The sequence below is a fragment of the Hylobates moloch genome, unplaced genomic scaffold (assembly GCF_009828535.3).
Source record: "Hylobates moloch isolate HMO894 unplaced genomic scaffold, HMol_V3 SCAFFOLD_23, whole genome shotgun sequence".
Taxonomy (NCBI): domain Eukaryota; kingdom Metazoa; phylum Chordata; class Mammalia; order Primates; family Hylobatidae; genus Hylobates; species Hylobates moloch.
This window is the reverse complement of record NW_026652298.1, coordinates 27,722,112-27,748,475: the sequence shown is the minus strand read 5'-3', so window position 1 is coordinate 27,748,475 and position 26,364 is coordinate 27,722,112. Positions and strand designations below refer to the sequence as shown.

The 26,364-nt window shown below is 46.1% G+C and overlaps 2 protein-coding genes across 2 annotated transcripts in view; both read left to right on the top strand.

Annotated features, from left to right (window-relative positions):
- Positions 1 to 329: 329 nt before the first annotated feature.
- On the top strand, positions 330 to 19,558 carry BFAR (bifunctional apoptosis regulator). Its single transcript, XM_032144974.3, has 6 exons — positions 330 to 817; positions 2,333 to 2,502; positions 7,545 to 7,689; positions 12,093 to 12,266; positions 15,088 to 15,290; positions 17,905 to 19,558. The coding sequence occupies exons 1-6, from the start codon at positions 650 to 652 to the stop codon at positions 18,095 to 18,097; spliced, it is 1,053 nt and encodes a 350-aa protein (XP_032000865.1). The 5' UTR covers positions 330 to 649; the 3' UTR covers positions 18,098 to 19,558.
- A 3,717-nt stretch (positions 19,559 to 23,275) lies between these two features.
- The window catches only part of LOC131382356 (zinc finger matrin-type protein 1-like), a gene marked incomplete at both ends in the record, with an annotated part of 10,076 nt that continues 6,987 nt past the window's right edge, over positions 23,276 to 26,364 (top strand). The window contains one exon of the mRNA XM_058433933.1: positions 23,276 to 23,321. Within this exon, the coding sequence (XP_058289916.1) occupies positions 23,276 to 23,321 (46 nt within the window). The remainder of the gene's footprint in view (positions 23,322 to 26,364) is intronic.

The window sequence follows — 26,364 nt, the reverse complement described above, 5'->3', positions numbered from 1 at the left end:
ATGATTTCTACAGAACTGACTTCAGTGGAAATCAGGGGTCGGGGGGTGAGGTGTGGGGGGCACAGAGGAACACAGTGATCAACTTACTGCCACTCCAGTTAAAGCTGTGAGTACACCGGAAAAGAATCCCCCTCCCCTCTGCTGATTCGCTCGGCCTGTGTTAGGAGCTAAAGGAATCTGATCATTCCCATATTTTTGAAAGGCTGCAAGGCTTTGGACTATGTCATTATTCTGCTGAATGTCTTCAAATCTCATTCTAATGGCATCAGGAAATAACTTTTCAATGGCATCCCTATGGAGAATAGAAAAAAAAAAATTATCCGGGCATCGTGGTGTGCACCAGTGAGCCAAGATCACGCCATTTCACTCCAGCCTGGGTGACAGAGTAAGACTCCATCTCAAAAAAACAAAAGGAGAAAGTAATGGTAAACAACCTAATAGATTATTTCAAATTTTTTGCTTTTACCTGCAGGACTATAATAATACATTTCTTGGCAGCTCTCCTAGGGTAGCTATATATTATTAGATATTGACTATCAGGGTTTTTTTGGCCTCTAAACATGATATTTAGTCAAACAGCTGTCTTAATTTTTTTTTTTCTATTCTCCATAGGGATGCCATTGAAAAGTTATTTCCTGATGCCATTAGAATGAGATTTGAAGACATTCAGCAGAATAATGACATAGTCCAAAGCCTTGCAGCCTTTCAAAAATATGGGAATGATCAGATTCCTTTAGCTCCTAACACAGGCCGAGCGAATCAGCAGAGGGGAGGGGGATTCTTTTCCGGTGTACTCACAGCTTTAACTGGAGTGGCAGTAAGTTGATCACTGTGTTCCTCTGTGCCCCCCACACCTCACCCCCCGACCCCTGATTTCCACTGAAGTCAGTTCTGTAGAAATCATTGAAATAATTGATGATGTGACTCCATGTAATTTACTACGTACATTGAAATCTGCTGGGTTCTCTGATTTCTTCAGGAATGTTGCTTACTCAGGTAGATCAGATCATAGTACCTAGTAAATGGAGAAAGGTGGTAGAACTGGAATTCAAGACCATGTCTGCCTTGGTAATACAATCTTTTTTTCTTTTGTTTTGTTTTGTTTTTGAGACGGACTCTTGCTCTGTCGCCCAGGCTGTAGTGCAGTGGTGCGATCTAGGTAAAAACTTTCTTTTAGGGTGGTGAAAATGGACTAAAACCAGTTGTGGTGATGATTACACATATTTGTGAACACATTAAAAACCATGGACTGTGCACTTCAAATGTGTGAATTTTATGTGGATTATATCTCTCACTCTTTTTTTTTTTTTTTTTTTGAGATGAAGTCTTGCCCTGTTGCCTAGGCTAGAGTGCAGTGGCATGATATCTGCTCACTGCAACCTCCAGCTCCCAGGTTCAAGTGATTCTCCTGCCTCAGCTTCCCAAGTAGCTGGGATTACAGGCATGTGCCACCACAACAGGCTAATTTTTGTGTGATTAGTAGAGATGGGGTTTCACCATGTTGGCCAGGCTGGTCTGGAACTCCTGACCTCAAGTGATCCGCCGGCCTCAGACTCCCCAAGTGCTGGGATTATAGGCATGAGCCACCACATCTGGCCTTCCTTGGTAATACAGTCTTAAGAACCCACCAGTTTACTAACTTCCAATATGGAGACTATTTTCTTTTAAAGTTCTATGTATAAAAAATCTAAATGTTTTTCCAATAGAAAAGGCACAAGTCAGGCTGGGCGCGGTGGCTCACACCTGTAATCCCAGCACTTTGGGAGGCCGAGGCAGGCGGATCATGAGGTCAGGAGATCGAGACCATCCTGGCTAACATGGTGAAACCCCGTCTCTACTAAAAATACAAAAAATTAGCCGGGCGCGGTGGCGGGTGCCTGTAGTCCCAGCTACTCGGGAGGCTGAGGCAGGAGAATGGCGTGAACCCGGGAGGTGGAGCTTGCAGTGAGCCAAGATTGCGCCACTGCACTCCAGCCTGAGCGACAGAGCAAGACTCCGTCTCCAAAAAAAAAAAAAAAAAAAAAAAAGGCAAAAAAAAAAAAAAAAAAAAAAAAAAAGGCACAAGTCAGTTATGTTGAGCAAGTTGGTGGAGTCAAGGCACTACCTGCTCCCAGGCGCCTGAGATAAGTCCTATTCTCGCCTCTGTGACCTCACTGCCAGGCAGTCAGCAGAGAGAGGCACCCGAGGAGAGCTGTGGTCCCCAGTTATCTCTGGCAGTGGCATTGCCCTGCTTCTGTGTACGGACTCTGCATCATTCCCTGTGAGCTCAGTCTCTTCGTTTCCCCACCTCTCTGCCTCTCCATGGTTTAAAGTCCCTGTCACTTTTCCCCAGGTGGTCCTGCTCGTCTATCACTGGAGCAGCAGGGAATCTGAACACGACCTCCTGGTCCACAAGGCTGTGGCCAAATGGACGGCAGAAGAAGTTGTCCTCTGGCTGGAGCAGCTGGGCCCTTGGGCCTCTCTTTACAGGGAAAGGTTTTTATCTGAACGAGTAAATGGAAGGTGAGGAGCAAAGTCTTCTGACACACCATGAACATTTTCGAAAACAGCCTTATTGAGATATAATCCAGGCCAGTCGCAGTGGCTCACACCTGTATCCCAGCACTTTGGGAGGCCAAGGCGGATGGATCATTTGAGGTCAGGAGTTCAAGACCAGCCTGACCAATATGATGAAACCCCATCTCTATTAAAAATACAAAAAAAAAATTGGCCGGGCATGGTAGTGCACACCTTGTAATCCCATCTGTTCGGGAGGCTAAGACAGGAGAATCACTTGAACCCAAGAGGTGGAGGTTGCAGTGAGCCAAGATCATGCCACTGCACTCCAGCCTAGGCAACAGGGCAAGACTCTATCTCAAAAAAAGAGAGAGAGATGTAATTCACATAAAATTGACATGTTTGAAGTGCACAATCCATGGTTTTTAATGTGTTCACAAATAGTGTGATTATCACCACAGCTGGTTTTAGAACATTTTCATCACCCTAAAGAAAGCTTTACCCTTTAGTCAATCCTCATTTCTCCCCAACCCCCAGCCCCTGGCAAACACCATTCTACTTTCTGTCTCTGTGGATTTGTCTATTGTGGACATTTGATATAAATGGATTCATACAATGCTTGGTGTTTTGTGTCTGGCTTTTTCACTTAACATAATCTTTTTCAAGGTTTACCCATGACATAGCCTGTATCAGTACTTCATTCCGTTTTATGGCTGAATAATAATTCTACTGTAAGAGTATACCGTATTTTATTTTTCCATTCATTGGTTGATGGACATTTGGGCTGATTCCATTTTTTGGCTGTTATGAATAATGATGCTGTGATCGTTCATGTGCAGATTCTTGCATGAACATGTATTTTCAATACTGTCCTGGAGTGGAATGACTGAGTCATACGGTAACTCTATTCGGACTCTATGTTTAACTGTCAAACTATTTTCCACAGCAGCTACACCGTTGAATGTCCATGACATTTAAATTTCTTTGTTGCTTCCAGATTATAAAATTGTGTAAGGAAAAATTCTCTCTAATCACAAGAATCAACACAGAAGACTTGTGACCAAATACGTGGAGTTCTCCCGCACACACCCAGCAGCAGACACCAGCTGGATGTCCTCTAATTCAGTTCCCACACTGTCTACCAGAGATAGTGTCAGATCCCACAGGGTGAGGGCTGTGTCCCCAAGACTGCCCCTGACTAATTCTAGTCACAAATCCAGGCTTGCAGAATTTCTGACCCACCAGCTTCAAGTTGGGGTTCCCATGATTCCCTCTTTGGGTTCAATTAATTTGCTGGAGCAGCTCACAGAACTCAAGGAAACACATACTTTCACTGGTTTATTATAAAGGATATTGTAAAAGATACAGATAAAGAGACACTTAGGGCAAGGTATGGGGGAAGGGGCACAGAGGTTCCATGCTCTCCATGGGTGCGCTCCCCTCCAGGAACCTTACATGCTCAGCTATCCAGAAGCTCACTGAATCCTGTCCCCTTGAGTATTTTGTTTTTGTTTTTTTCAGACAGGGTCTCACTCTGTAGCCCAGGCTGGAATGCAGTGGCACAACCTCAACTCACTGCAACCTCTGCCTCTCGGGCTCAAGGAGTCCTCCTACCTCAGCCTCCCAAGTAGCTGGGACTGCAGGCACGTGCCACCACGCCCAGCTAATTTTTGTATTTTTAATAGAGACAGGGTTTTGCCATGTCGCCCAGGCTGATCTTGAACTCCTGGACTCAAACAATCCACCCGCCTGAGCTTCCCAAAATGTTATGATTATAGGCATGACCCCCCGCACCCTCCTCATGGAAGGTGGGTCTTAAGACCCACAATCAGAAAGGTAGGAAGAGATCAGAGTGAAAGGAGAGCCAGGAGGTCAGATGCCTGCAGTGAGGCCTGACATGCCCAACATTTTTTTTTTTTAGATGGAGTCTCGCTCTGTCCGTCAGGCTGGAGTGTAGTGGTGTGATCCCAGCTCGCTGCAACCTCCGCCTCCTGGGTTCAGGCGATTCTCCTGCCTCAGCATCCCGAGTAGCTAGCACTGTAAGTGCCCGCCACCATGCCTGGCTAATTTTTGTATTTTTAGTAGAGATGAGGTTTTACCATGTTGACCAGGCTGGTGTTGAACTACTGACCTCAGGTGATCCACCCGCCTTGGCCTCCCAAAGTGCTGGAATTACAGGCATGAGCCACCATGCTCGGCCTCCAACATTTTAACACAGATTGGAATAAGGGATAGAGCAGCTATGAGCCGGGAACTATGGATGAAAGCCAATATATAATACCACATTAATATATATTTATTTTTATTTTACTTTTTTGAGATGGAGTCTTACTCTGTCTCCCAGGCTGGAGTGCAGTGGCAGTGATCTCAGCTCACTGCAACCTCTGCCTCCCAGTTTCAGGTGATCCTCCTGCCTCAGCCTCCTGAGTAGCTGGGATTTTAGGCGCCTGCCATCATGCCTGGCTAATTTTTGTATTTTTAGTAGAGATGGGGTTTCACCATGTTGACCAGGCTGGTCTGAAACTCCTGACCTCTGGTGATCCACCCACCTCGGCCTCCCAAAGTGCTAGGATTACACGTGTGAGCCACCACACCTGGCAAATACGTATTTTTATTTAAAAAAAAAATAAGGAACTGTGTGATATTGAAAGTGATATACTCTTGTAATCCTACTCTTCAGAAAACAATTTATCTTGCTAGACACCTTTCCAGATGTTTCAGTGCTTATACAGATATAAATATATAAATGTGTTTTTTTAATTTAAACTGAAAATATGATTGTACTAAACAGACCTGTTTATAGGTATACATGTATATATATATTTACATCTATATCCACCCCCTAAGGGTGTTACATATAACATCACACAGTGATAAGAGCAGCCACTCTCCCTAATTCATTTGTTTCAGACACCCACTTCACCCACTGCCTGGCTGTCTGACTGCCACCCCTCCTACTCCAGTGACTTTTTCCCTTTTCTCCACTCAGTTTTCAACACTTGACTGACTCTGTTTTGAGGAAATGGCATGCTCCTACTTTAATTAGCTTTATATAGAAATTCACCTCCCGCAAAATTATGGTATAAAAATTTCTCTACCTAGTTAGTACAATGTATTTTTACATATTTTTCTAGAGGACAAATTCCTGGAACTGGAATTGCTGGGCCAAAGATAGTAAATCTGTACAAATTTAATAAGCATCACCAAATTAACCATAAAAGGACCATCAATTTACACTACTCAAGCAGTAGTTGCATATGCCTGTTAATAGCTCTCCGGCCAGCTTACAGTGATGTTTTTAATGATGAATCACTGTGGAGGGGAATTTGTGTTTTCTTGTGTTTTTTTATTTTATTTTATTTTTATTTTTTTGAGACAGTTTCACTCTTGTTGGCCAGGCTGGAGTGCAGTGGCGTGATCTTGGCTCACTGCAACCTTCACCTCCTGGGTTCAAGCGATTCTCCTGCTTCAGCTTCCCGAGTAGCTGGGATTACAGGCGCACGCCACCACGCCCGCCTAATTTGTATTTTTAGTAGAGACGAGGTTTCACCACATTGGCCAGGCTGGTCTCAAACTCCTGACCTCAGATTATCTACCCACCTCAGCTTCCCATAGTGCTGGATTACAGGCATGAGCCAATGCCCCCAGCCAGAATTTGTGTTTTCTGATGAGGAAAGCAGATATGAGATCTCCAATTATTTTTATTAAATTAAATCCCTACCTTAAAACAACTACTCTTTTTTCTTCAAGAGAGAGTCCCTTTCTGTCACCAAGGCTAGAGTGCAGTAGCAGTATCATAGCTCACTACAGCCTCAAAGTCCTGGGCTCAAGCAATCCTCTTGTCTCAGCCTCCCAAGTAATTAAAACGACAGGTTTATGCCACCATGCCTGGCTAATATTTTTGGAGAGACAGAGTCTCATTGTGTTGCTCAGGCTGGTCTCAAACTCCTGGGCTTAAGTGATCCTTCTGCCTCAGCCTACCAAAGCACTGGGATTATAGGTGTGAGCCACTGTGCCCATCTAAGAACTATTTTTTTTTTTTTTTTTTTTTGAGGCAGAGTCTCCCTCTGTCGCCCAGGCTGGAGTGCAATGGCGTGATCTCAGCTCACTGTAAGCTCCACCTCCTGGGTTCATGCCATTCTCCTGTCTCAGCCTCCTGAGTAGCTGGGACTATAGGTGCCCGCCACGACACCCGGCTAATTTTTTGTATTTTTGGTAGAGACGGGGTTTCACCATGTTAGCCAGGATGGTCTTGATCTCCTGACCTCATGATCCACCTGCCTCGGCCTCCCAAAATACGAACTGTTCTTAATGTTGTAATGTTTTATTGGATTTCCTTCTAATTTTTCCTATACATACACACAGTTTTAAAAATAGAGTAATATGTGAGAGGTCAGAGCATATAACTGAAAGATCAAAGGCTTAGGAACAAAATAGACCTAGGAATGCCTTGGGAAAGTCACCTTATTTCTCTAAGTGAGGTTTTTTTTTTTTTTTTTTGAGATGGAGTCTCACTCTGTCGCCCAGCCTGGAGGCTGGAGTGCAGTGACGAGATCTTAGCTCACTGCAACCTCCGCCTCCCAGGTTCGAACAATTCTCATGTCTCAACCTCCCAAGTAGCTGGGATTACAGGTGCACGCTAATGTTTGTACTTTTAGTAGAGACGTGGTTTCACCATGTTGGCTAGGCTGGTGTTAAACACCTGATTTCAAGTCATCTGTCTGCCTCAGCCTCCCAAAGAGCTGGAATTATAGGCATGAGCCACTGCACCCAGCCAAAGCGAGTTTTCTGATCTACAAAAGCAACATAATGCCACCTACCCTGAATAATTGTTATACGGATCAGTGATGACTTATGAAAGTATTTATAGATAGTCAGTGGTAAATAGTAAGCATTCAGTTATTTGCTGCTATTAATGTTGTTAAATGTGAAATGTCTCACCATACCTCAAGCCTACAATATTTATATTAGTAAGATGGAACTCTGAGTGTAGAGAGTTTGCTTCCAGTATATAATTGCAAAATAAATCTCCTCCTACCCCTCTACAGGTTGCTTTTAACTCTGACAGAGGAAGAATTTTCCAAGACACCATATACCATAGAAAACAGCAGCCACAGGAGAGCCATCCTCATGGAGCTAGAACGTGTCAAAGCATTAGGCGTGAAGCCCCCGCAGAATCTCTGGGAATATAAGGTGAACACTTAAATTTTTTTTTTTTTTAGTTATTTTTTATTATTTTTTTACTTTTTATTTTTATTTTTTGTTAGTTTTTTTTAATTTCAGGGTTTTCTTTTTTATTTTTGACTGTTTGTTTACTTATTTATTTATTTATTTTATTTTGAGATAGAGTCCTGCTCTGTCACCCAGGCTGGAGTGCCATGGCGCAATCTCAGCTCAGTGCAACCTCTGCCACCCAGGTTCAAGTGATTCTCTTACCTCAGCCTCCAGAGTAACTGGGATTACCCTACCCAGCTAATTTTTTCTTTCTTTTTTTTTTTTTTTTTTTTTTTTTTCCTGGCTCACTGCAACCTCCACCTCCCAGGTTCAAGCGATTCTCCTGCCTCAGCCTCACGAGCAGCTGGGATTACAGACACACGCCACCACTCCAGGCTAATGTTTATGTTTCCAGTAGAGATGGTTTCAGGATGTTGGCCAGGCTGATCTCAAACTCCTGACCTCAGGTGATCCACCTGCCTCCTGACCTCATCCTCTCAAAGTGCTGGGATTACAGGCGTGAGCCACCGCGCCCGGCCTGTTTTACAAACAAATAAGGAAAGAGACACTTAAGTGTTTTGGGGACCTTGAATTGTTGGAATATCACTGGAGGACAATTTGTCAATAACATTTCAGTTTAAACCGCATCTGCTGTTTAAGCCAGCATTTCACTCCTTTGCACTTGGAATGGAGGCAGCACAGCATGGTGATCAAGAGTGAGGCTCTGGGCTGGGCATGGTGCCTCACAACTGTAATCCCAGGACTTTGGGAGGCCAAGGCGGGGGGGATGACCTGAGGTCAGCAGCTTGAGACCAGCCTGGCCAACATGGTGAAACCCCGTCTCTACTAAAATCACAAAAATTAGCTCGGTGTGGTGGTACACACCTGTAGGTCCATTTACTTGGAGGCAGGAGAAATGCTTGAACCTGGGAGGTTGAAGCTGCAGTAGCCGAGATCACACCACTGCACGACAGCCTAGGGGACACAGCAAGACTCCGTCTCAAAAAAAAAAAGCAAAGAACAGAAACAAAAAGAGTAATGCTGTGGGCTGGGCATGGTGGTTCACAACTATAATGCTAGTACTTTGGAAGGCTGAGGTGGGAGGATTGCTTGAGCTCAGGAGTTCAAGGCTAGCCTGGGTAACATGGCAAGACCCCATCTCTACAAAAAGTACAGATACAAAAAAAATTAGTTGAGTGTGGTGATGCCAGCCATTTGCGAGGCTGAGGCTGCACTAAACCATGATCGAACCACTGCACTCCAGTCTGGGCGAGAGAGTTGAGACCCTGTTTCAGAAAAAAAAAAAAAGTAAGGCCCTGGCACTAGCCTGCCTGGGCCAGCTCCTCCAAGACACACCACCTGTTGGAACACCAGCAAGTACCTGCGCCTCTCCTTGCCTGTTTCCTCCTAGGTAAATAACCTTAGAGGGTCATTGTGAGACTCCAATGTTTGATTAACGGAAAGTCGTTAAACAAGTTATTCACTGTAGCGTTGTTGGTAATTGCAGGGAGTAGAAAACAACTTAAGTGCCCCTCATTAGGAACAAGTTGAATAAATAAGGCACACCCATGTAGGCAGCCACCGGAAAAGGGGACAAAGACTGTGTTAATAAGGAATGTTGTGCTAGGCGCGGTGGCTCAAGCCTGTAATCCCAGCACTTTGGGAGGCCGAGGCAAGCAGATCACCTGAGGCCAGGAGTTCCAGACCAGCCTGACCAACATGGTGAAACCCCATCTCTACTAAAAACACAAAAATTAGCCAGGTGTGGTGGTGCATGCCTATAATCCCAGCTACTCAGGAGGCTAAGGCAGGAGAATTGCTTGAACTAAGGAGGCAGAGGTTGCAGTGAGCTGAGATGGTGCCACTGCACCTGGGTGACAGAGTGAGACACTGTCTCAAAAGAAAAAAAAAAGAAAAAATGCTTCTTTAGTATGTGCATGTATTACTTTAATAACTAGTTTCAAATATTGTAAAGAATGCATGTGGAGCTCCTGAAATAGAATGTTTGTTATTTTTTGTTATTTGGCTTTTGTTTTTGTTTTGTTTTGTTTTTTGAGAGAGTGTCTCACTCTGTCGCCCAGGCTGGAGTGCAGTGGCGCGATCTCAGCCCACTGCAAGCTCTGCCTACTGGGTTCACGCCATTCTCCTGCCTCAGCCTCCCAAGTAGCTGGGACTACAGGTGCCCGCCACCATGCCTGGCTAATTTTTTGTATTTTTAGTAGAGACGGGATTTCACCATTTTAGCCAGGCTGGTCTCAAACTCCAGACCTCAGGCGATCTGCCTGCCTCAGCCTCCCAAAGTGCTGGGATTACAGGCGTGAGCCACCACGCCCGGCCTCTATAGTATACATTTCTAAAGAGAAAGAATCTTTTTAAAAATGCAATCATCATCACACTTTTTAAAAATCTAACAGTAAGTTATTCATAGCATCAGTTAAGTTGAATGTTTTAACAGTTTTTATTGAGGTAAAATTGATATACACCTACTTAAAGCATATGAAGTGATAAGTTTTGACATATGCACACCCATGAAACCATCACACGATGAAGATGGGGAACATCTCCGTCACTCCCAGAAGTTTCCTCCTGCCCCTGTTAAGCCCTCCCTCCCAGCCCTCCCAATTCCAACAAGGATGCAGTGATCTCCACTGGATACTGGGGATTTAATTTGCATTTCTCATTTAATTTGCATTCATGTGCTTATTTGCCATTCTTATATCTTCTGTGGTAAAGTGCTCATTTTATTTTGATGCTAAGAATCAAATAAATTGAATTTTTTTTTTTTTTTTTTGAGATGGAATTTTGCTCTTGTTGCCCAGGCTGGATTTCAATGGCAAGATCTCGGCTCACTGCAACCTCTGCCTCCCGGGTTCAAGTGATTGTCCTGTCTCAGCCTCCCGAGTAGCTGGGATTACAGGCACATGCTACCAAGCCCAGCTAATTTTTGTATTTTCAGTAGAGACGGGGTTTCATCATATTGGTCAGGCTGGTCTCGAACTCCTGACGTCAGGTGATCCACCCGCCTTGGCCTTCCAAAGTGCTGGGATTACAGGTGTGAGCCACCGCACGCGGCCTTTTTTTTTTTTTTTTTTTTTTTTTTTTCAAGAAACCAGGTCTTAGGCCAGGCGTGGTGGCTCACACCTGTAATCCCAGCACTTTGGGAGACTAAGGGAGGTGGATCACCTGAGGTCAGGAGTTCGAGACCAGCCTGGCCAACATAGTGAAATCCCGTGTCTACTAAAAATACAAAAATTAGCCAGGCGTGACATTACTCACTTGTAATCCCAGCTACTTGGGAGGCTGAGGCAGGAGAGTTGCTTGAACCTGGGCGGTAGATGTTGCAGTGAGCCAAAAATGTGCCACTGTACTCCAGCCTGGGTGACAGAGCGAGACTCTGTCTCAAAAAAATAAAAAGAGACTGGGTCTTGCTTTGTCGCTCAGGCTGGTCTTGAACTCCTGGCCTTAAGCAATCCTCTTGCCTCCCAAAGTGTTAGGATTACAGGCGTGAGCCACCGCGCTTACCCTGAATCATCTATTCAGTTACTTTTATGATAAGGAAGTTAACATTCACTGCAGTAAAACTTGATTTAAAAAAACTGAAGAAAATGAAAGTGGCTATGTGAATTCCATGTTAAGTATCTGCTGTAACCGTAGATTTCACTGGTTTCACTATTATACTCAGTGCAGTACTAAACATCTTGTATATAAAGTCTGTATTTCAGATTATTTGCATTAAGTGGTGCCCACTTATAGACTGATTGAATTAAACAATTTTAAGATTCTTTGATACCTTTTTCAAAATAGCTTTTTAAAAAGGCTATATTCTGCAAGCAGGGTGCAAGAGTATGCTTTTCACCCCTCCCCCCAGCTATAGCTAGATATTGGATCTTTTTTTTTTTTTTTTTTTTTTGAGCTGGAATGTCACTCTATTGCATAGCCTGGAGTGCAGTGGTATGATCTCGGCGCACTGCAACCTCCACCTCCCGGGTTCAAGTGAGTCTCCAGCCTCAGCCTCCTGAGTAGCTGGGACTACAGGGCATGCGCCACCATGCCCAGCTAATTTTTGTATTTTTAGTATAGATGGCATTTCACCATGTTGGCCAGGCTGGTCTCAAACGCCTAACCTCAAGTGATCTGTCTACCTCGGCCTCCCCAAGTGTTGGGATTTACAGGCGTGAGCCACCATGCTCTGCCAAGATCCGATCTTAATACAATGTAACACAAAATGTGGATCACTTGGCCTCTTCTTGCCATTCATTCATTCATGCATTGTGTGTACCATGCAAAAAGGCCGATGGCAACAAACGAGAGATGGGAAGGAGCATGGGTGAGTAGCTGGCCGCCATGGTTGTAATGTGGCCCTGTACTCTTCTCCTCTGCAGGCTGTGAACCCAGGCAGGTCCCTGTTCCTGCTATATGCCCTCAAGAGCTCCCCCAGGCTGAGTCTGCTTTACCTGTACCTGTTTGACTACACTGACACCTTCCTACCTTTCATCCACACCATCTGCCCTCTGCAAGAAGACAGCTCTGGGGAGGACATCGTCACCAAGCTTCTGGTAGGTCTGCACAGTGCCTGGAATAAAGTTATTCCACCGTCGAGTTATTTGCAGAGATTGCTACCCACCATGGGTGCCATGTTTCTTCAGTTTGACCCATGACCTCCTTCAGAATGTCTGGTAGGTCATTTGAGAGTAATATCCTTCGCTTTGCTTCTCTTGGGGCCAATCCTTCTGACCTGTTCATATCAAGTCACATGCATAGAGGAATCATCAAGTATAATCCACACCCATAAGTAATAAAACAGAATTTTGAAATCTCCAGAGATCCTTTTTTTCCCCCAAAGACCCTTGTAAACACTACAATCAAGTGCTAGCTAACTGGTTTCAGCCTTGAATATAGTCTGAAGCCTGCTAATCAGCTCCCTTGCGCATTCCTCCCCTAATTACCCAGTCTCCCCTTGCGTTTACCTCACCAGACTGGCTGTGCAGAGACCCTGACCTCTAATTTTATTTATTGATTGAGTGTTTGAGATGGGGTCTCACTCTTTCTCCCAGGCTGGAGTGCAGTGGCACAATTACAGCTCACTGCAGCCTCAACCTCCTGGACTCAAGCGATCTTCACACCTCAGCCTCCCAAGTAGCTGGGACTACAGGCGAGCACCACCACCCAGCTAATTGTTGCATTTTTTGCAGAGACAGGGTTTCACCATGTTGCCCAGCCTGGTCTTGAACTCCTGAATTCAAGCCATCCTCCTGTAGCAGGAAGAGCTGCAGACAAAACCCCTCAGACACCGAGTTAAAGAAGGAAGGGGTTTATTTGGCTGGGAGCATCAGCAAGACTCCTGTGTCAAGAGCCAAGCTCCCCAAGTGAGCAATTCCTGTCCCTTTTAAGGGCTCACAACTCTAAGGGAGTCCATGTGAGAGGGTCGTGATCGATTTAGCAAGCAGGGGGATACGTGACTGGGGGCTGCATGCACCGGTAATCAGAACGGAAGAGAATACGACAGGGATTTTTACAGTGCTTTTCCATACAGTGTCTGGAATCTATAGATAACATAACCGGTTAGGCCAGGGGTCGATCTTTAACTACCAGGCCCAGGGCGCAGCGCCGGGCTGTCTGCCTGTGGATTTCATTTCTGCCTTTTAGTTTTTAGTTCTTCTTTCTTTGGAGGCAGAAATTGGGCATAAGACAATATAAGGGGTGGTCTCCTCCCTTGCTCCCACCTTGCCCTCTCAAAGTGTTGAGATTATAGGTGTAAGCCACTGCACCTGGCACCCAACCCTTCAATTTTAACAAGCTCCAACAGCCTCTGCCTGTTCAGCAGGCTAATTTTTTTTTTTTTTTTTTTTTTTTTTGAGACGGAGTCTCGCTCTGTTGCCCAGGCTGGAGTGCAGTGGCACAATCTTGGCTCACTGCAACCTCCACCTCCTGGGTTCATGCCATTCTCCTGCCTCAGCCTCCCACGTAGCTGGGACTACAGGCACCCACCACCACACCAGCTAATTTTTTGTATTTTTTGTAGAGACGGGGTTTCACTGTGTTAGCCAGGATGGTCTCGATCTCCTGACCTCATAATCCGCCCGCCTCGGCCTCCCAAAGTGCTGGGATTACAGGCGTGAGCCACTGCACCCGGCCATAATCAGGCTAATTTTTTATCTGCTAATATGTGTAATTAAAAAGCTTCTCCTCCTGCCACCACAAAAAAAATTACCTTTTTTGGAGGGAGGAGGGAGTGTTTGTAATTTTTCCAGAAACTACCATTATTCTACCATAGCCAATGTTGAATTTAGGAAATGGTTCAAGCTACCCGTGCAGTGATGGGAGAATAAAACACTGGTTAATTTAAATTTATTTCAATGTATTCATAATTCATGCTTATATATATTTTTTCTGAGCTTCCACAATTGTATGACAAGCATTTCATTTCAACCTTTTTACTAACATTTACTCAATTTGAGATTAATTACGGCTGGGTGCAGTGGTTCACGCCTGTAATCCAAGCACTTTGGGAGGCAGAGGCGGGCAAATCACCTGAGATCAGGAGTTTCAAGACCAGCCTGGCCAACATGGCAAAACCTCGTCTCTACTAAAAATACAAAAATTAGCCGGGCGTGGTGGTGTACACCTTTAATCCCAGAAGCCGTGTCTGTGTCTTGGATGGTAGTGAGACAAGAGGGTGGATCCCCAGACTCAGGGCTTGTATACATAGGGAAGGGGCATACATGCTTCAGAAGGGATGTGCAGAACAATTGCTTAGTGTCAGGATTTATGGTAAGTACGAGAACATACTCAGGAGGCTGAGACAGGAGAATCACTTGAACCCAAGAGGTAGAGGCTGCAGTGAGCCGAGATAGCACCACTGCATTCCAGCCTGGGTAACAGATCAAGACTCCATCTCAAAAAAAAAAAAAAAAAAACAAACTATTACAAGATGAGTTGATGGATGGAAATTTCATTTTAGATTGTTGGATGTGTTTGTGTGTGGTAATCAATGTAGGACTCACTGTGATCACCACAATTTTTTTTGAGACAGAGTCTCCCTCTGTCACCCAGAGTGGAGTGCAGTAGTGCGATCTCAACTCACTGCAACCTCCACGTCCCGGGTTCAAGTGATTGTCCTGCCTCAGCCTCTAGAGTAGTTGGGATTACAGGCACACACCACCACGTCTGGCCAGTTTTTGAATTTTTAGTAGAGATGGGGTTTCACCATGTTGGCCAGCCTGGTCTTGAACTCCTGACCTCATGTGATCCACCCACCTAGGCCTCCCAAAGTGGTGGGATTACAGGTGTGAGCCACCGTGCCTAGCCTGATCATCACAATATTTTATGTAAAAGTCGGTCCTCATGACTTTTTGTGTCTGTGTGTTATTTTTTAAGGATCTTAAGGAGCCTACATGGAAGCAATGGAGAGAGTTCCTGGTCAAATACTCCTTCCTTCCATACCAGCTGATTGCCGAGTTTGCTTGGGACTGGTTAGAAGTCCATTACTGGACATCACGGTTTCTCATCATCAATGCTATGTTACTCTCAGTTCTGGAATTATTCTCCTTTTGGAGAATCTGGTCGAGAAGTGAACTGAAGTAAGTATATTTTAATGGTTGTCACAACAGGGAATGGGAAAGAAATACCAAGTGAGGGAAAGATCCTCTTTTATTTCTCAAACTTGAAATAAATCCTACATCCACCCAGACCCTTCAGACTCTGCTTTGAGAAACCTAGCTTAAGCAGTGAATAGGGGGTGTTTTGGGGGTGGGGGTTGTGGTGCTCATTGTTAAAAGTATTTTCCTATATGTCTTATCTCTATGCAATAATATACCATTTAATTTCCGGGGGGGGTGGTCAAAGGATTGTAATAAGGAATAAGCAACTGGATAGAAAAGGGTCTGTTTTAAGGTAGGCAGGCCTGTGCAAACCTATCCCCTAAATCAGAGGAAGCTGAGGGGCTGAAGGAAGAAGCTGACAAATTCAGTTTCTCAGAAAGAAACATTTAATAAGGCCTTGCAAACAGAAGCCCTGTCTGTGTCTTGGATGGTAGTGAGACAAGATGGTGGATCCCCAGACTCAGGGCTTGTATACATAAGGAAGGGGCATACATGCTTCAGATGGGATGTGCAGAAAATTGCTTAGGGTCAGGATTTATGGTAAGTACAGAATATCAAGGCTGTTTCACCTAAGGGCAGGATTTACGTGACATACGTGCTCTTACACAAGAAACATTAGATAAACCAGAGATCTTAGAGGCTTCCCCCAAACCGGAGTTAGTGAGAAGTCAACTTGGTGGATTAGCATCCAATATGGAGTTGCTTTGGCCTCCACAGGTTGCTTTATAGAAAATGGCAGTAAGGTAGAGCATAAAGAGATCTCATGGGAAATCCTGTAGGCATGAGTTCTAATCCTGATCTGTCACCAACTAGGATAATAATAACTTAGGCTTCAAGCATGACTGGACCCTGAGACCCAAACGCTGTCACCAGGACTGACTCTTTCTCTATCCCTCACAGCACTGTTCTTTCTTGTGTTTTCTGCCTCAGGCAGCTCTCTTCATGTGGGGGCCCTTGGCTTCTCCACTCTAGACTTTGATCTGTGCAGCTTAACAAACCTCCAGAAAGAAAGCACTTCCTTCCCTGTGGCACTGGAAAAGGTCTCAGGGCTCACATGCTTTTGTTCTGATGGACCCAGCCTGGGTCACATGCCCACCACAATCCATCACTCCAATCCTGCAGGGCTACCCCAGGCTTGGGGCATGAGCTCACCCCACAACCAGAGGCTGGTTTCAGCCCTACCCAGACCACGTGGAAAAGAACAGAGAGAGAATCCCCAAAACTTAGAGGCTGTTGCCGGGTGCAGTGGCTCATGCTTGTAATCCTAGCACTTTGGGAGGCCAAGGCAGGTGGATTACCTGAGGTCAGGAGTTCGAGACCAGCCTGGCCAACATAGTGAAACCTCATCTCTACCAAAAATACAAAAATTAGCCAGGCGTGGTGGTGGGTGCCTGTAATCCCAGCTACTCGGGAGGCTGAGGCAGGAGGATCGCTTGAACCCAGGGAGGTGGAGGTTGCAGTGAGCCAAGATTGCGCCATTGCACTCCACCCTGGGCGACAAAGCGAGACTCCATCTCAAAAAAACCCCAAAAACTTAGAAGCTATTTCCAGAAGAAAGGGACAGGCAGAAGTAACACTGCCACCCTTGCAGCCTTTTACCTTGACATTCTGAGTCGCAGCCTTATGAATGGTTCTGAGAACCCAACAATCTCCCTCACCTTTCCAAGGGTGACTTACTAGGTAAAAATAAAAAAAGAATCTCCCTCATTTCTTTCCATTTAGCAAACTCACTTATTTATATACAATATGCATATTTATGCCCCTACTGTACTCCTGGTTCTCTGCTAGGCATGGCAGATCTTTTGATAAAGAAGACAGTCTATACTGTGAGGCCCTACAGCCTAGCAAAGAAAATATATATGTTAAAAAATAGATGGCCAGGCACCTTGGCTCATGCCTGTAATCCCAGCACTTTGGGAGGCGAGAGGACTGCTTGAGGCCAGGAGTTCAAGTGCAGTCTGGGCAACGTGGCAAAACCTGTCTCTACTAAAAATACAAAAAATTAACTGGGCATGGTGGTGCACACCTGTAGTCCCAGCTACTCGGGAGGTTGACGTGGAGGATCACCTGAGCCCAGGAGTTTGAGACCAGCCTGGGTAACATAGCGAGACCTTGTCTCTACTGAAAAAAAAAAAAAAAAAGAAAGAAAAAGAAAAGAAAAATTAGCCAGATGTGGTGATGTGTGCCTGTGGTCCCAGCTACTCAGGAGGATCACTTCAGACCTGGAGGTCAAGGCTGCAGTTGAGCCACATTTGCACCACTGCACTCCCAGGCTGGGCAAAGGAATGAGACCCTGTCTCAAAAGAAAAAAAAAATTATGTAAATGTAACAAAGTGATGAAGCAGGTGAAGTTGAGGCTGTCACAGGGAGGCCTTGCCCGGTGTGGGGGCAAAGAAGCTCCCTCTAGGTCATGTCCTTGAGAGTTAAAGATGGGTTGAGTAGGCAGAGGTCTCAGGCACCGGGGACAGAAGACAAGGACATTCAGCACAGGCAGCCATGCTCTTCCCGTCACCCAGAAAAGGCCCAGGGCCCGGACTCCTGGGCGTGGTCATGAGAAGCACCTCCGATTCAGCCTCTTCTCTTCTTGTTTCAGGACCGTGCCTCAGAGGATGTGGAGCCATTTCTGGAAAGTATCAACGCAGGGGCTTTTTGTGGCCATGTTCTGGCCCCTCATCCCTCAGTTTGTTTGCAACTGTTTGTTTTACTGGGCCCTGTACTTTAACCCAATTATTAACATTGATCTTGTGGTCAAGGAACTCCGGCGGCTGGAAACCCAGGTGTTGTGACTGGCACTGCCCAGGCTGAGCCTCTTCAAGTCCCGCTGACGTCTGAGCTTTGATGCTTAAGAGGGGTGAGGCAGGGAGCGGACTTCCTATTTTCTATCCCCAGTAAAACAAGGTGCTGCTTTGTACGTCAAACGCTCCAACCATGTCCTCTCCCCTTCGGCCTGTGGGTGGCATGAGCAGGGATTGATATCCGCGCAGGGAGGATTGTCTATTTGGCTGACACAGCAGCAGCCCTTCCCACCCAACCACCTTCCTCACAGGGACTAGGAGGCTCAGTCCCCAATGGCTGGCAAGACTCAGGGTCCTCAGTGGACATGGTGTGGGTGACATCAGAAGGGCGCCACATCAGTCCCCTCCCCAACCTCAGTGACTAACAGAAGATCCCAGATCTCAGAGCCTGAGACCAGGCTTATTGGGGCCTGGCCTGTCCTCTAAGTCAAGTTTAGGAAAACAAGGATAAGATTCTGTCATAGGCACAGAGAGTTGCACATAAAAAATACCGAAGAAAACCCAAAATTCAGTCAACAATTCTGTCTTATTGAAGAGTTGCTAGGATTCAGAGTACAACTCAAAGGATTCAGTTTGAGCCTAGAATGATGGTTAGACTTGTAGTCACTGGGTTTTTGTTTTGCTTTATGGAAATCATTGAAGGTCTGGATCCCTTTCTCTGAATGGAGAGATTGAGAGGGATGTCAGGCAGTTCCCATTAGATTAAGTGGCCTGCATGTTATTTAAAATTGTTTTGGTGATGCCTCACCCCTGTAATCCCAGCACTTTGGGAGGGTGAGGCGGGCAGATCACTTGAGGCCAGGACTTCGAGACCAGCTTGGCCAACATGGTGAAACCTCGTCTCTACTAAAAATACAAAAATTAGCCAAGTGTGGTGACACACACCTGTAATCCCAGCTACTTGGAATTGGAAATTGCCTGAACCCGGGAGGCGGAGGTTGCAGGGAGGGAGACTGCACCACTGAACTCCAGCATGGGTGACAGAGGGAGACTCTGTCTTTAAAAAAAAAAAAAAAAATCATTTATAAAATAAATTCCAGGATAGTCGTCTTGTTCAAGGAAATATTTTGTAAATTGACCTCACACTGTATAATCTTTATTGTCCTATCCTGATGTATAATACAGCAGGTACAATTACAGCAAGTGCTATAGTTATAAATATGGAATGAAGTGAACTATGGCCTTTTATTTTCCTTCCAGTGTAAACACAGCAGGTGTGAGATGTCATCTCGGAAGACTGGCATTGCAGAAATAGGCCTATATCCAAAATATTCTCTTGTGACTCCATGAACCATTCATTAACCCTTTGTGTTTTTGAGTGAAGATTTTACTCAAACGTTGAAGAAATTACTTGAAATAAAAATAAAGATTTTTATACAGATAAAACCTATATGTAGAGAAAAAGCAGTTGTCTAGAAAACACAAAACTTCTGCATTGCCAGATAGAATCTTCTAGCCATGAGTCGAGCGTGGTGGTTCGTGCCTGTAATCCCGGCACTTTGGGAGGCCAAGGCGGATGGATCACTTGAGGTCAGGAGTTCGAGACCAGCCTGACCAACATGGTGAAACCCTGTCTCTACTGAAAATACAAAAATTAGCCAGGCGTGGTGGTGCGCACCTGTAGTCCCAGCTACTTGGGAGGCTGAGGCAGGAGAATCACTTGAACCCAGGAGGCAGAAGTTGCATTAAGCCAAGATCACGCCACTGCACTCCATCTGGGTGACTGAGCAAGATTCCATCTCAAAAAAAAAAAAAAAAGAATCGTCTAGTCAATCTAGTCATGCTTAAATCCCCCAGCCTGATGCAGATACTGAGCTAAGGAGCCACCCTAAGGGAAAATGGGTTTTTTCCTGCTTGTGTTTGCACATCAAGCCCCAGGGTTGCTTGACTTTACCTATTTAATGCTTGTGACCTCCCATGGACACTCACATGGCAGTGTTTGCACATCCCTGGTCTCATGCCACACAGGGGTTGCCAGTATCCTTTACAGATGAATAGTTGGAGGCTGGCTGGCAAAACTCACCAAGCTGGTGCTGGCTGGCTTTGGCAGAGCTGGGCCTGGGCCACCCACCTCCACCCCATGGCCTCTCACACTGTCCCCACCTGCTCCCACACCCTGCTTCAAAGATGAGTAATACCCAGATTTGCTCAGAGACTGGGGCAAAGCCGTGGCCTAGAGCAAACAGGCTGGGCAGGACCTTACTCCTTATCGCCAGCAGGAGGGATGGGCACACTCAGATCAAGGGCTACAGGCTGCCTCTACCTCTTACCAATCATAGCAGGATGGGTACATCTAAAGGGGGTGTCTAAAATAGTCCAGGCTGGACGCGGTGGCTCATGCCTGTAATCCTAGCACTTTGGGAAGCCAAGGCGGGCGGATTATCTGAGGTCAGGAGTTCAAGACCACCCTGACCAACATGGTGAAACCCCATCTCTACTAAAAATACAAAAAATTGGCGGGCACAGTGGCTCACACCTGTAATCCCAGCACTTTGGGAGGCCAAGGCGGGGTGGATCACAAGGTCAGGAGTTCGAGACCAGCCTGGCCAACATGGCGAAACCCCGTCTCTACTAAAAATACAAAAATTAGCCAGATCTGGTGCCGTGTGCCTGTAATCCCAGCTACTTGGGAGGCTGAGGAAGGAGAATTGCTTGAACTCAGGAGGTGGAGGTTGCAGTGAGCCGGTATCACACCATTGCACTCCAGCTCTGGGCGACAGGGCATGTAGTGGCAGTACCTGTAATCCCAACTACGCGGGAGGCTGAGGCAGAAGAATCTCTTGAACACGGGAGGCAAAGGTTGCAGTGAGCCGAGACTGCCCCACTGCACTCCAGCCTGGGCAACACAGTGAGACTCTGTCTCCGAAAAATGCAAAATAAAAAAATACTCAGGCCCGGCTGGGTGCTGTGGCTCACACCTGTAATCCTAACACTTTGGGAGGCTGAAGTGGGGAGATCACTTGAGCTCAGAAGTTCGAGACCAACCTAGACAACATGGCAAAACCTCATCTCTACTAAAAATAAAAAAACTAGCCAGATGTGAGTGCATGCACCTGTAGTCCTAGCCACTTGGGAGGCTGAAGTGAGATTTGCCTGAGCCCAGGAGGTCGAGGCTGCAATGAGCTGAGATTGCACCACTGCACTCCAACCTAGGTGTTAGAGTGAGACCCTGTCTCAAAAAATAATCAGATCCTTTGATCCAAAAATGCCATTTCTGCAAATCTGGGCTAAGGAATAGGTTATGGGGATGGGAGTGGTGAAGATTTGTTTACAAGTATCCTCTCATCAAGCAACTAATGGAAACAGAAAACAGCTCCAGTATCCAAAAACTGTCAATCTATAAAATGGTATCTAATGCAGATATTTATTTATTTATTTAAGTCAAGGTCCTGTTCTGTTGCCCAGACTGGAGTGCAGTGATGTAATCATAGCTCATTGCAACCTTGAACTCCCAGGCACAAGTTATCTTCCCTCTTTGGCCTACCGAGTAGCTGGGACTACAGGTGCATGCCACCACGCCTTACTAATTTTTTTTGTTTTATACAGACAGAGTCTTGCTATGTTGCCCAGGCTGGTCTTGAACTCATGGCCTCATGTAGTCCTCCCTCCTTTGCCTCCCAAAGTATTGGGATTATGGGCATGAGCCACCTCATCCAACCCTAACACAGACATTTTAAATGAGGTTTCCAAAGATTTTTTTATGACATGGAGAAAAGTTTATAAACATCATACAGTATAATCTGAACTACCTTTTTTTTTTTTTTTCTTGAGACGGAGTCTCGTTCTGTCGCCCAGGCTGGAGTGCAATGGCACGATCTCAGCTCACTGCAACCTCCACCTCCTGGGTTCAAGTGATTCTCCTGCCTCAGCCTCCTGACTAGCTGGGATTACAGGCGTGTGCCACCATGCCTGGCTAATTTTTGTATTTTTAGTAGAGATGGGGTTTCACCATGTTGGTCAGACTGGTCTTGAACTCCTGACCTTGTGATTCACCCGCCTCAGCCTCCCAAAGTGCTGGGATTACAGGCATGAGCCATAGTGCCCGGCCTTGAACTACATTTTTAAAACTATAGATCCTAACAGATTATTCTGAATTGTGGGAATTGGAGTGAATTGAATTGTGGGAATTTTTGTTTCTGCTCTATATTTCTCTCCACTTTCATTTTTTTAAAAAGCAACAAGTATGTACCACTTTTGTAATCATTGTGCTGGGCTTACAGAAATGAGCCAACGCTGCAGGACAGCAAATACATTTTAAGGTGTAGTGGGATAAGGGAGTACTCTTTCCTAAGCTAACAGCTACTGGACTTGAACTTCACCGGGTGGGTGTTGTATGGCCGTCTTGTTGATTGCTGCAACCTAGAACATAGAACATGGCCAGGCACACGGTAGGTGTTCGTTCACATTTGACTACCAGCCATCCAAGCAGGTTAGAAGACAAAGACCACCTTTTCATAAAGATGGAACCTCAAAAATGGAACCAAACCCAACACAGTGATAAGCACAGGCACAGTTTTATAAAATAGGTGCAGGACTTTTGGCCTTTAACTGCAAACCACATGGGCTCCAGTCCTGAGTTCTGGGATTGGGAGAGAAAGCAAACACAAGGTTGTGGCTTTATCACTTGGCTTCAGTTCCCTTCTGCAAATAACTGAATGCTGTTGTTCATTACTGAGAGGACGCTTTATTTCCTTGTGCAAAAGAGCATTTCAAGTCAAGGTAGTCAGTCACACTTGGGCGAGTCCCGCTCACATAGGAACTGGGGGTAGAAGAGGTACTTTAAGTTGTACTCAGTTTGGGCTAAGCAGTTAGCAATCTCCTGGTCACACTTGCACAAGAGTTCTTGGCATTTGTTCTCTGCCGGTCCTGGAAGAAGTGGGGAAACTGAGATTAGAGCAGGGACCTGGAGAGACTCAAGGGAAACCAGTAAAGCAAGAGGCAGGACGGGTCATAAATTACATTTATGAGACACTTGACAGTTCATCACGTGATCTCCATCTGCACAGCTCCCCAGGAAGCAGATGATGTCAGCCCCATTTTACAGAAAAGGAAATTGAAAGTTTCAAATGGAGAGTCCAAAGTCTGCCATACTGCTCTTCTGCATCGATATTACACGATTTCTTTTTTCTTTTCTTTTCGAGATGGGGGCTCGCTCTGTTGCCCAGGCTGGAGTGTAGTGGCATGATCTCAGCTCACTGCAGCCTCCACCTCCCGGGTTCAAGCGATTCTCCTGCCTCAGCCTCCCAAGTAGCTGGGACTACAGGTGCGCGCACCACCACGCCTAGCTAATTTTTGTGTTTTTAGTAGAGACCGGGTTTTACCATGTTGGCCAAGATCCTCTCAATCTCTTGACCTCGTGATCTGCCCGCCTTAGCCTCCTAAATTACAGGTGTGAGCCATTGCGCCCGGCGTTCTAAAACATTTTTATCACCCCAGAAGAAACCCCATTCCCCTCAAGCAGGCACTCCCCATGGATGGATGGATGGATGGATGGATGGATGGATGGATGGATGGATGATGGATGATGGACAATGGATGGCTGGATAGATGGATGGTGGGTGGATGGATGGAAGATGGGTGGATGAATGATGGATGGATGGAAATTGGATGGATGGGTGATGAATGGATAGATGGATGGATGGATGGATAGATGGATGGATGGATGGATGGATGATGGATGGATGGATAGACGGATGATGGGTGAATGGATAATGGATAAATAGATGGCGAGACAGATGAATAGATAAAAATAATATGTGTAAAAATTAGTAATAGAACCAACCAGTGCAGGAACAATCCTTCCTGCCTGTAGCGTTCCATGGGCTGCTGCACAACAGAAACCCTCAGAGAAATATGATGTAGTAGGGAGGGGACTCTTGAGGAAGGAGCCACTGTAGCTTCATGGCTATAGCCCCAGGGTGGCATACAGGGGTGGCTGAAGGCTGGCTGTCCAAGGACAGGAGAGTGGTCAGCTACAGGGCGAATGGGACAAATACCCCAGCCAGCTCCTCTTCCCCTCACACCCTCACCCATCCACTGGCAACTCCTGCAGTTCCATCCAGCCAGATTTGCCCAGAAGCCAGCCCCTTTCCACCATCTCCACTGCGACCCCCCGCCCAAAACACCTCTCTCCAAGACCACTGCAACAGCCTGATAGCCACATCCAGCTTCCACCCTGTCCCCCTCCTGGGTTTTGTACCATGTGGCAGCCAGAGTGGTTTGGTTAAAATACATATCAAGGCCGAGTGCAGTGGCTCACGCCTGTAATCCCAACATTTTGGGAGGCCGAGGCAGGTGGATCACCTGAGGTCAGAAGTTTGAGACCAGCCTGGCCAACATGGTGAAACTCCATCTCTACTAAAAGTACATAAATTAGCAGGGCATGGTGGCACACATCTGTGATCCCAGCTACTCAGGAGGCCGAGGTGGGAGGATCACTTAAGCCCAAAAGGCAGAGGTTGAAGTGAGCCGAGATCACACTACTGCATTCCAGCCTGGGTGACAGAGCAAGACTGTCTCAAAAAAAAAAATGCAAATCAGGTCATGTCCCTCCCCTGCTCAAAACCCTCCTTGGCTCCCCATCTCTCTTAGAGAAGAGCCTCCAATGCCCTAGGAATCTAGCCCCTATCACTCTCCAACATCATCCCCTACTTCTGTCACTCTGGGGAACTCTGCTCCAGCCTCACCAAACTCCTTGTGATTCTCAGACCACCCAGACACTTGTGTGTACCCCAGGGCCTTTGCACTGGCTGTTCCATCACCTCCACATGGCTGCCTCCTCTATTCCTCAGGTCTCTGCTTCATTGGTGTCTCCGGGAGACTTTCATAAAATTTACCATATTAAAGTGTACAGTCAGCAGCATTTAGTACCTTCACAATGCTGGGAACCTATCTAGTACTAAAACACTGTTATCACCCCAGGCTGAGCATAGTGGCTTAGGGCTGTAATCTCAACACTTTGGGAGGCTGAGTCAGGAGGATTGCTTGAGATCAGGAGTTCAAGACCAACCTAGGCAGCACAGCAAGACACCATCTCTACAAAAAATACATGCCTGGCATGGTGGCTCACGCCTGTAATCCCAGCACTTTGGGAGGCCGAGGCAGGTGGTTCACAAGGTCAGGAGTTCAAGAACAGCCTGGCCAACATGGAGAAAACCCATCTCTACTAAAAATTAGCCAGGCATGGTGGCACACGCCTGTAATCCCAGCTACTAGGGAGGCTGAGGCAGGAGAATCACTTGAACTTGGGAGGCAGAGGTTGCAGTGAGCTGAGATTGGGCCATTGCACTCCAGCCTGGGCAACAAGAGCAAGACTCCATCTCAAATAATAATAATAATAATAATAATAATAATAATAATAATAATAATAATAATACAAAAATTAGCTCAGCATGGTGGTAAATGCCTGTAGTCCCGGCTACTTGAGAGGCTGAGGCAGGAGAATCCCTTAATCCCAGGATTTTGAGGCTGCAGTGAGTTGTGATCATGCCACTGCACCCAGCCTGGGTGACAGATCGAGATCGTCACCGCAGAAGAAACCCAATTCTCTTTAAGCAGTCGCTCCCCATTCCCACTCTTCTGCATTCCCAGCAACCACTAGTCTACTTTCTATTTCTGTGGATTTGCCTATTCTGGACAATTCATATAAATGAAGTCATACAATATACGTGACCTCTTTTTTGTATTCCTAACAGAGCAACAGAAAGCCTACATATGTGACCTCTTATGTCTGGCTCTGTTCACTCAACGCTGTATTTCTTCTTTCTTTCTCTTTGCTTTCCTTTTTTTTTTTTTTTTTTTTTTGAAACAGTCTCGCTCAGTCACCCAGGCTGGAGGACAGTGGCATGATCTCCACTCATTGCAACCTCTCTGTCTTCCAGGTTCAAGCAATTCTCCTGCCTCAACCTCCCGAATAGCTGGGATTACAGGCACCCGCCACCACGACCGGCTAATTTTGTATTTCTAGTAGAGACGGGGTTTCACCATGTTGGTGAGGCTGATCTCGAACTCCTGACCTCAAGTGATCCACCAGCCTAAGGCTCCCAAAGTGCTGGGATTACAGGCGTGAGCCACTGTGCCCGGCCCTTTTTGCTGAGGCAGGGTCTCACTCTGTCACCCAGGCTGGAATACAGTGGCATGATCACGGCTCACTGCAGCCTGGACCTCCTGAGCTCAAGTGATCCTCCCACCTCAGCCTCCTGAGTAGCTGAGACTACAGGCATGCGCTACTATGCCAGGGTGCCGCTATGTTGCCCAGG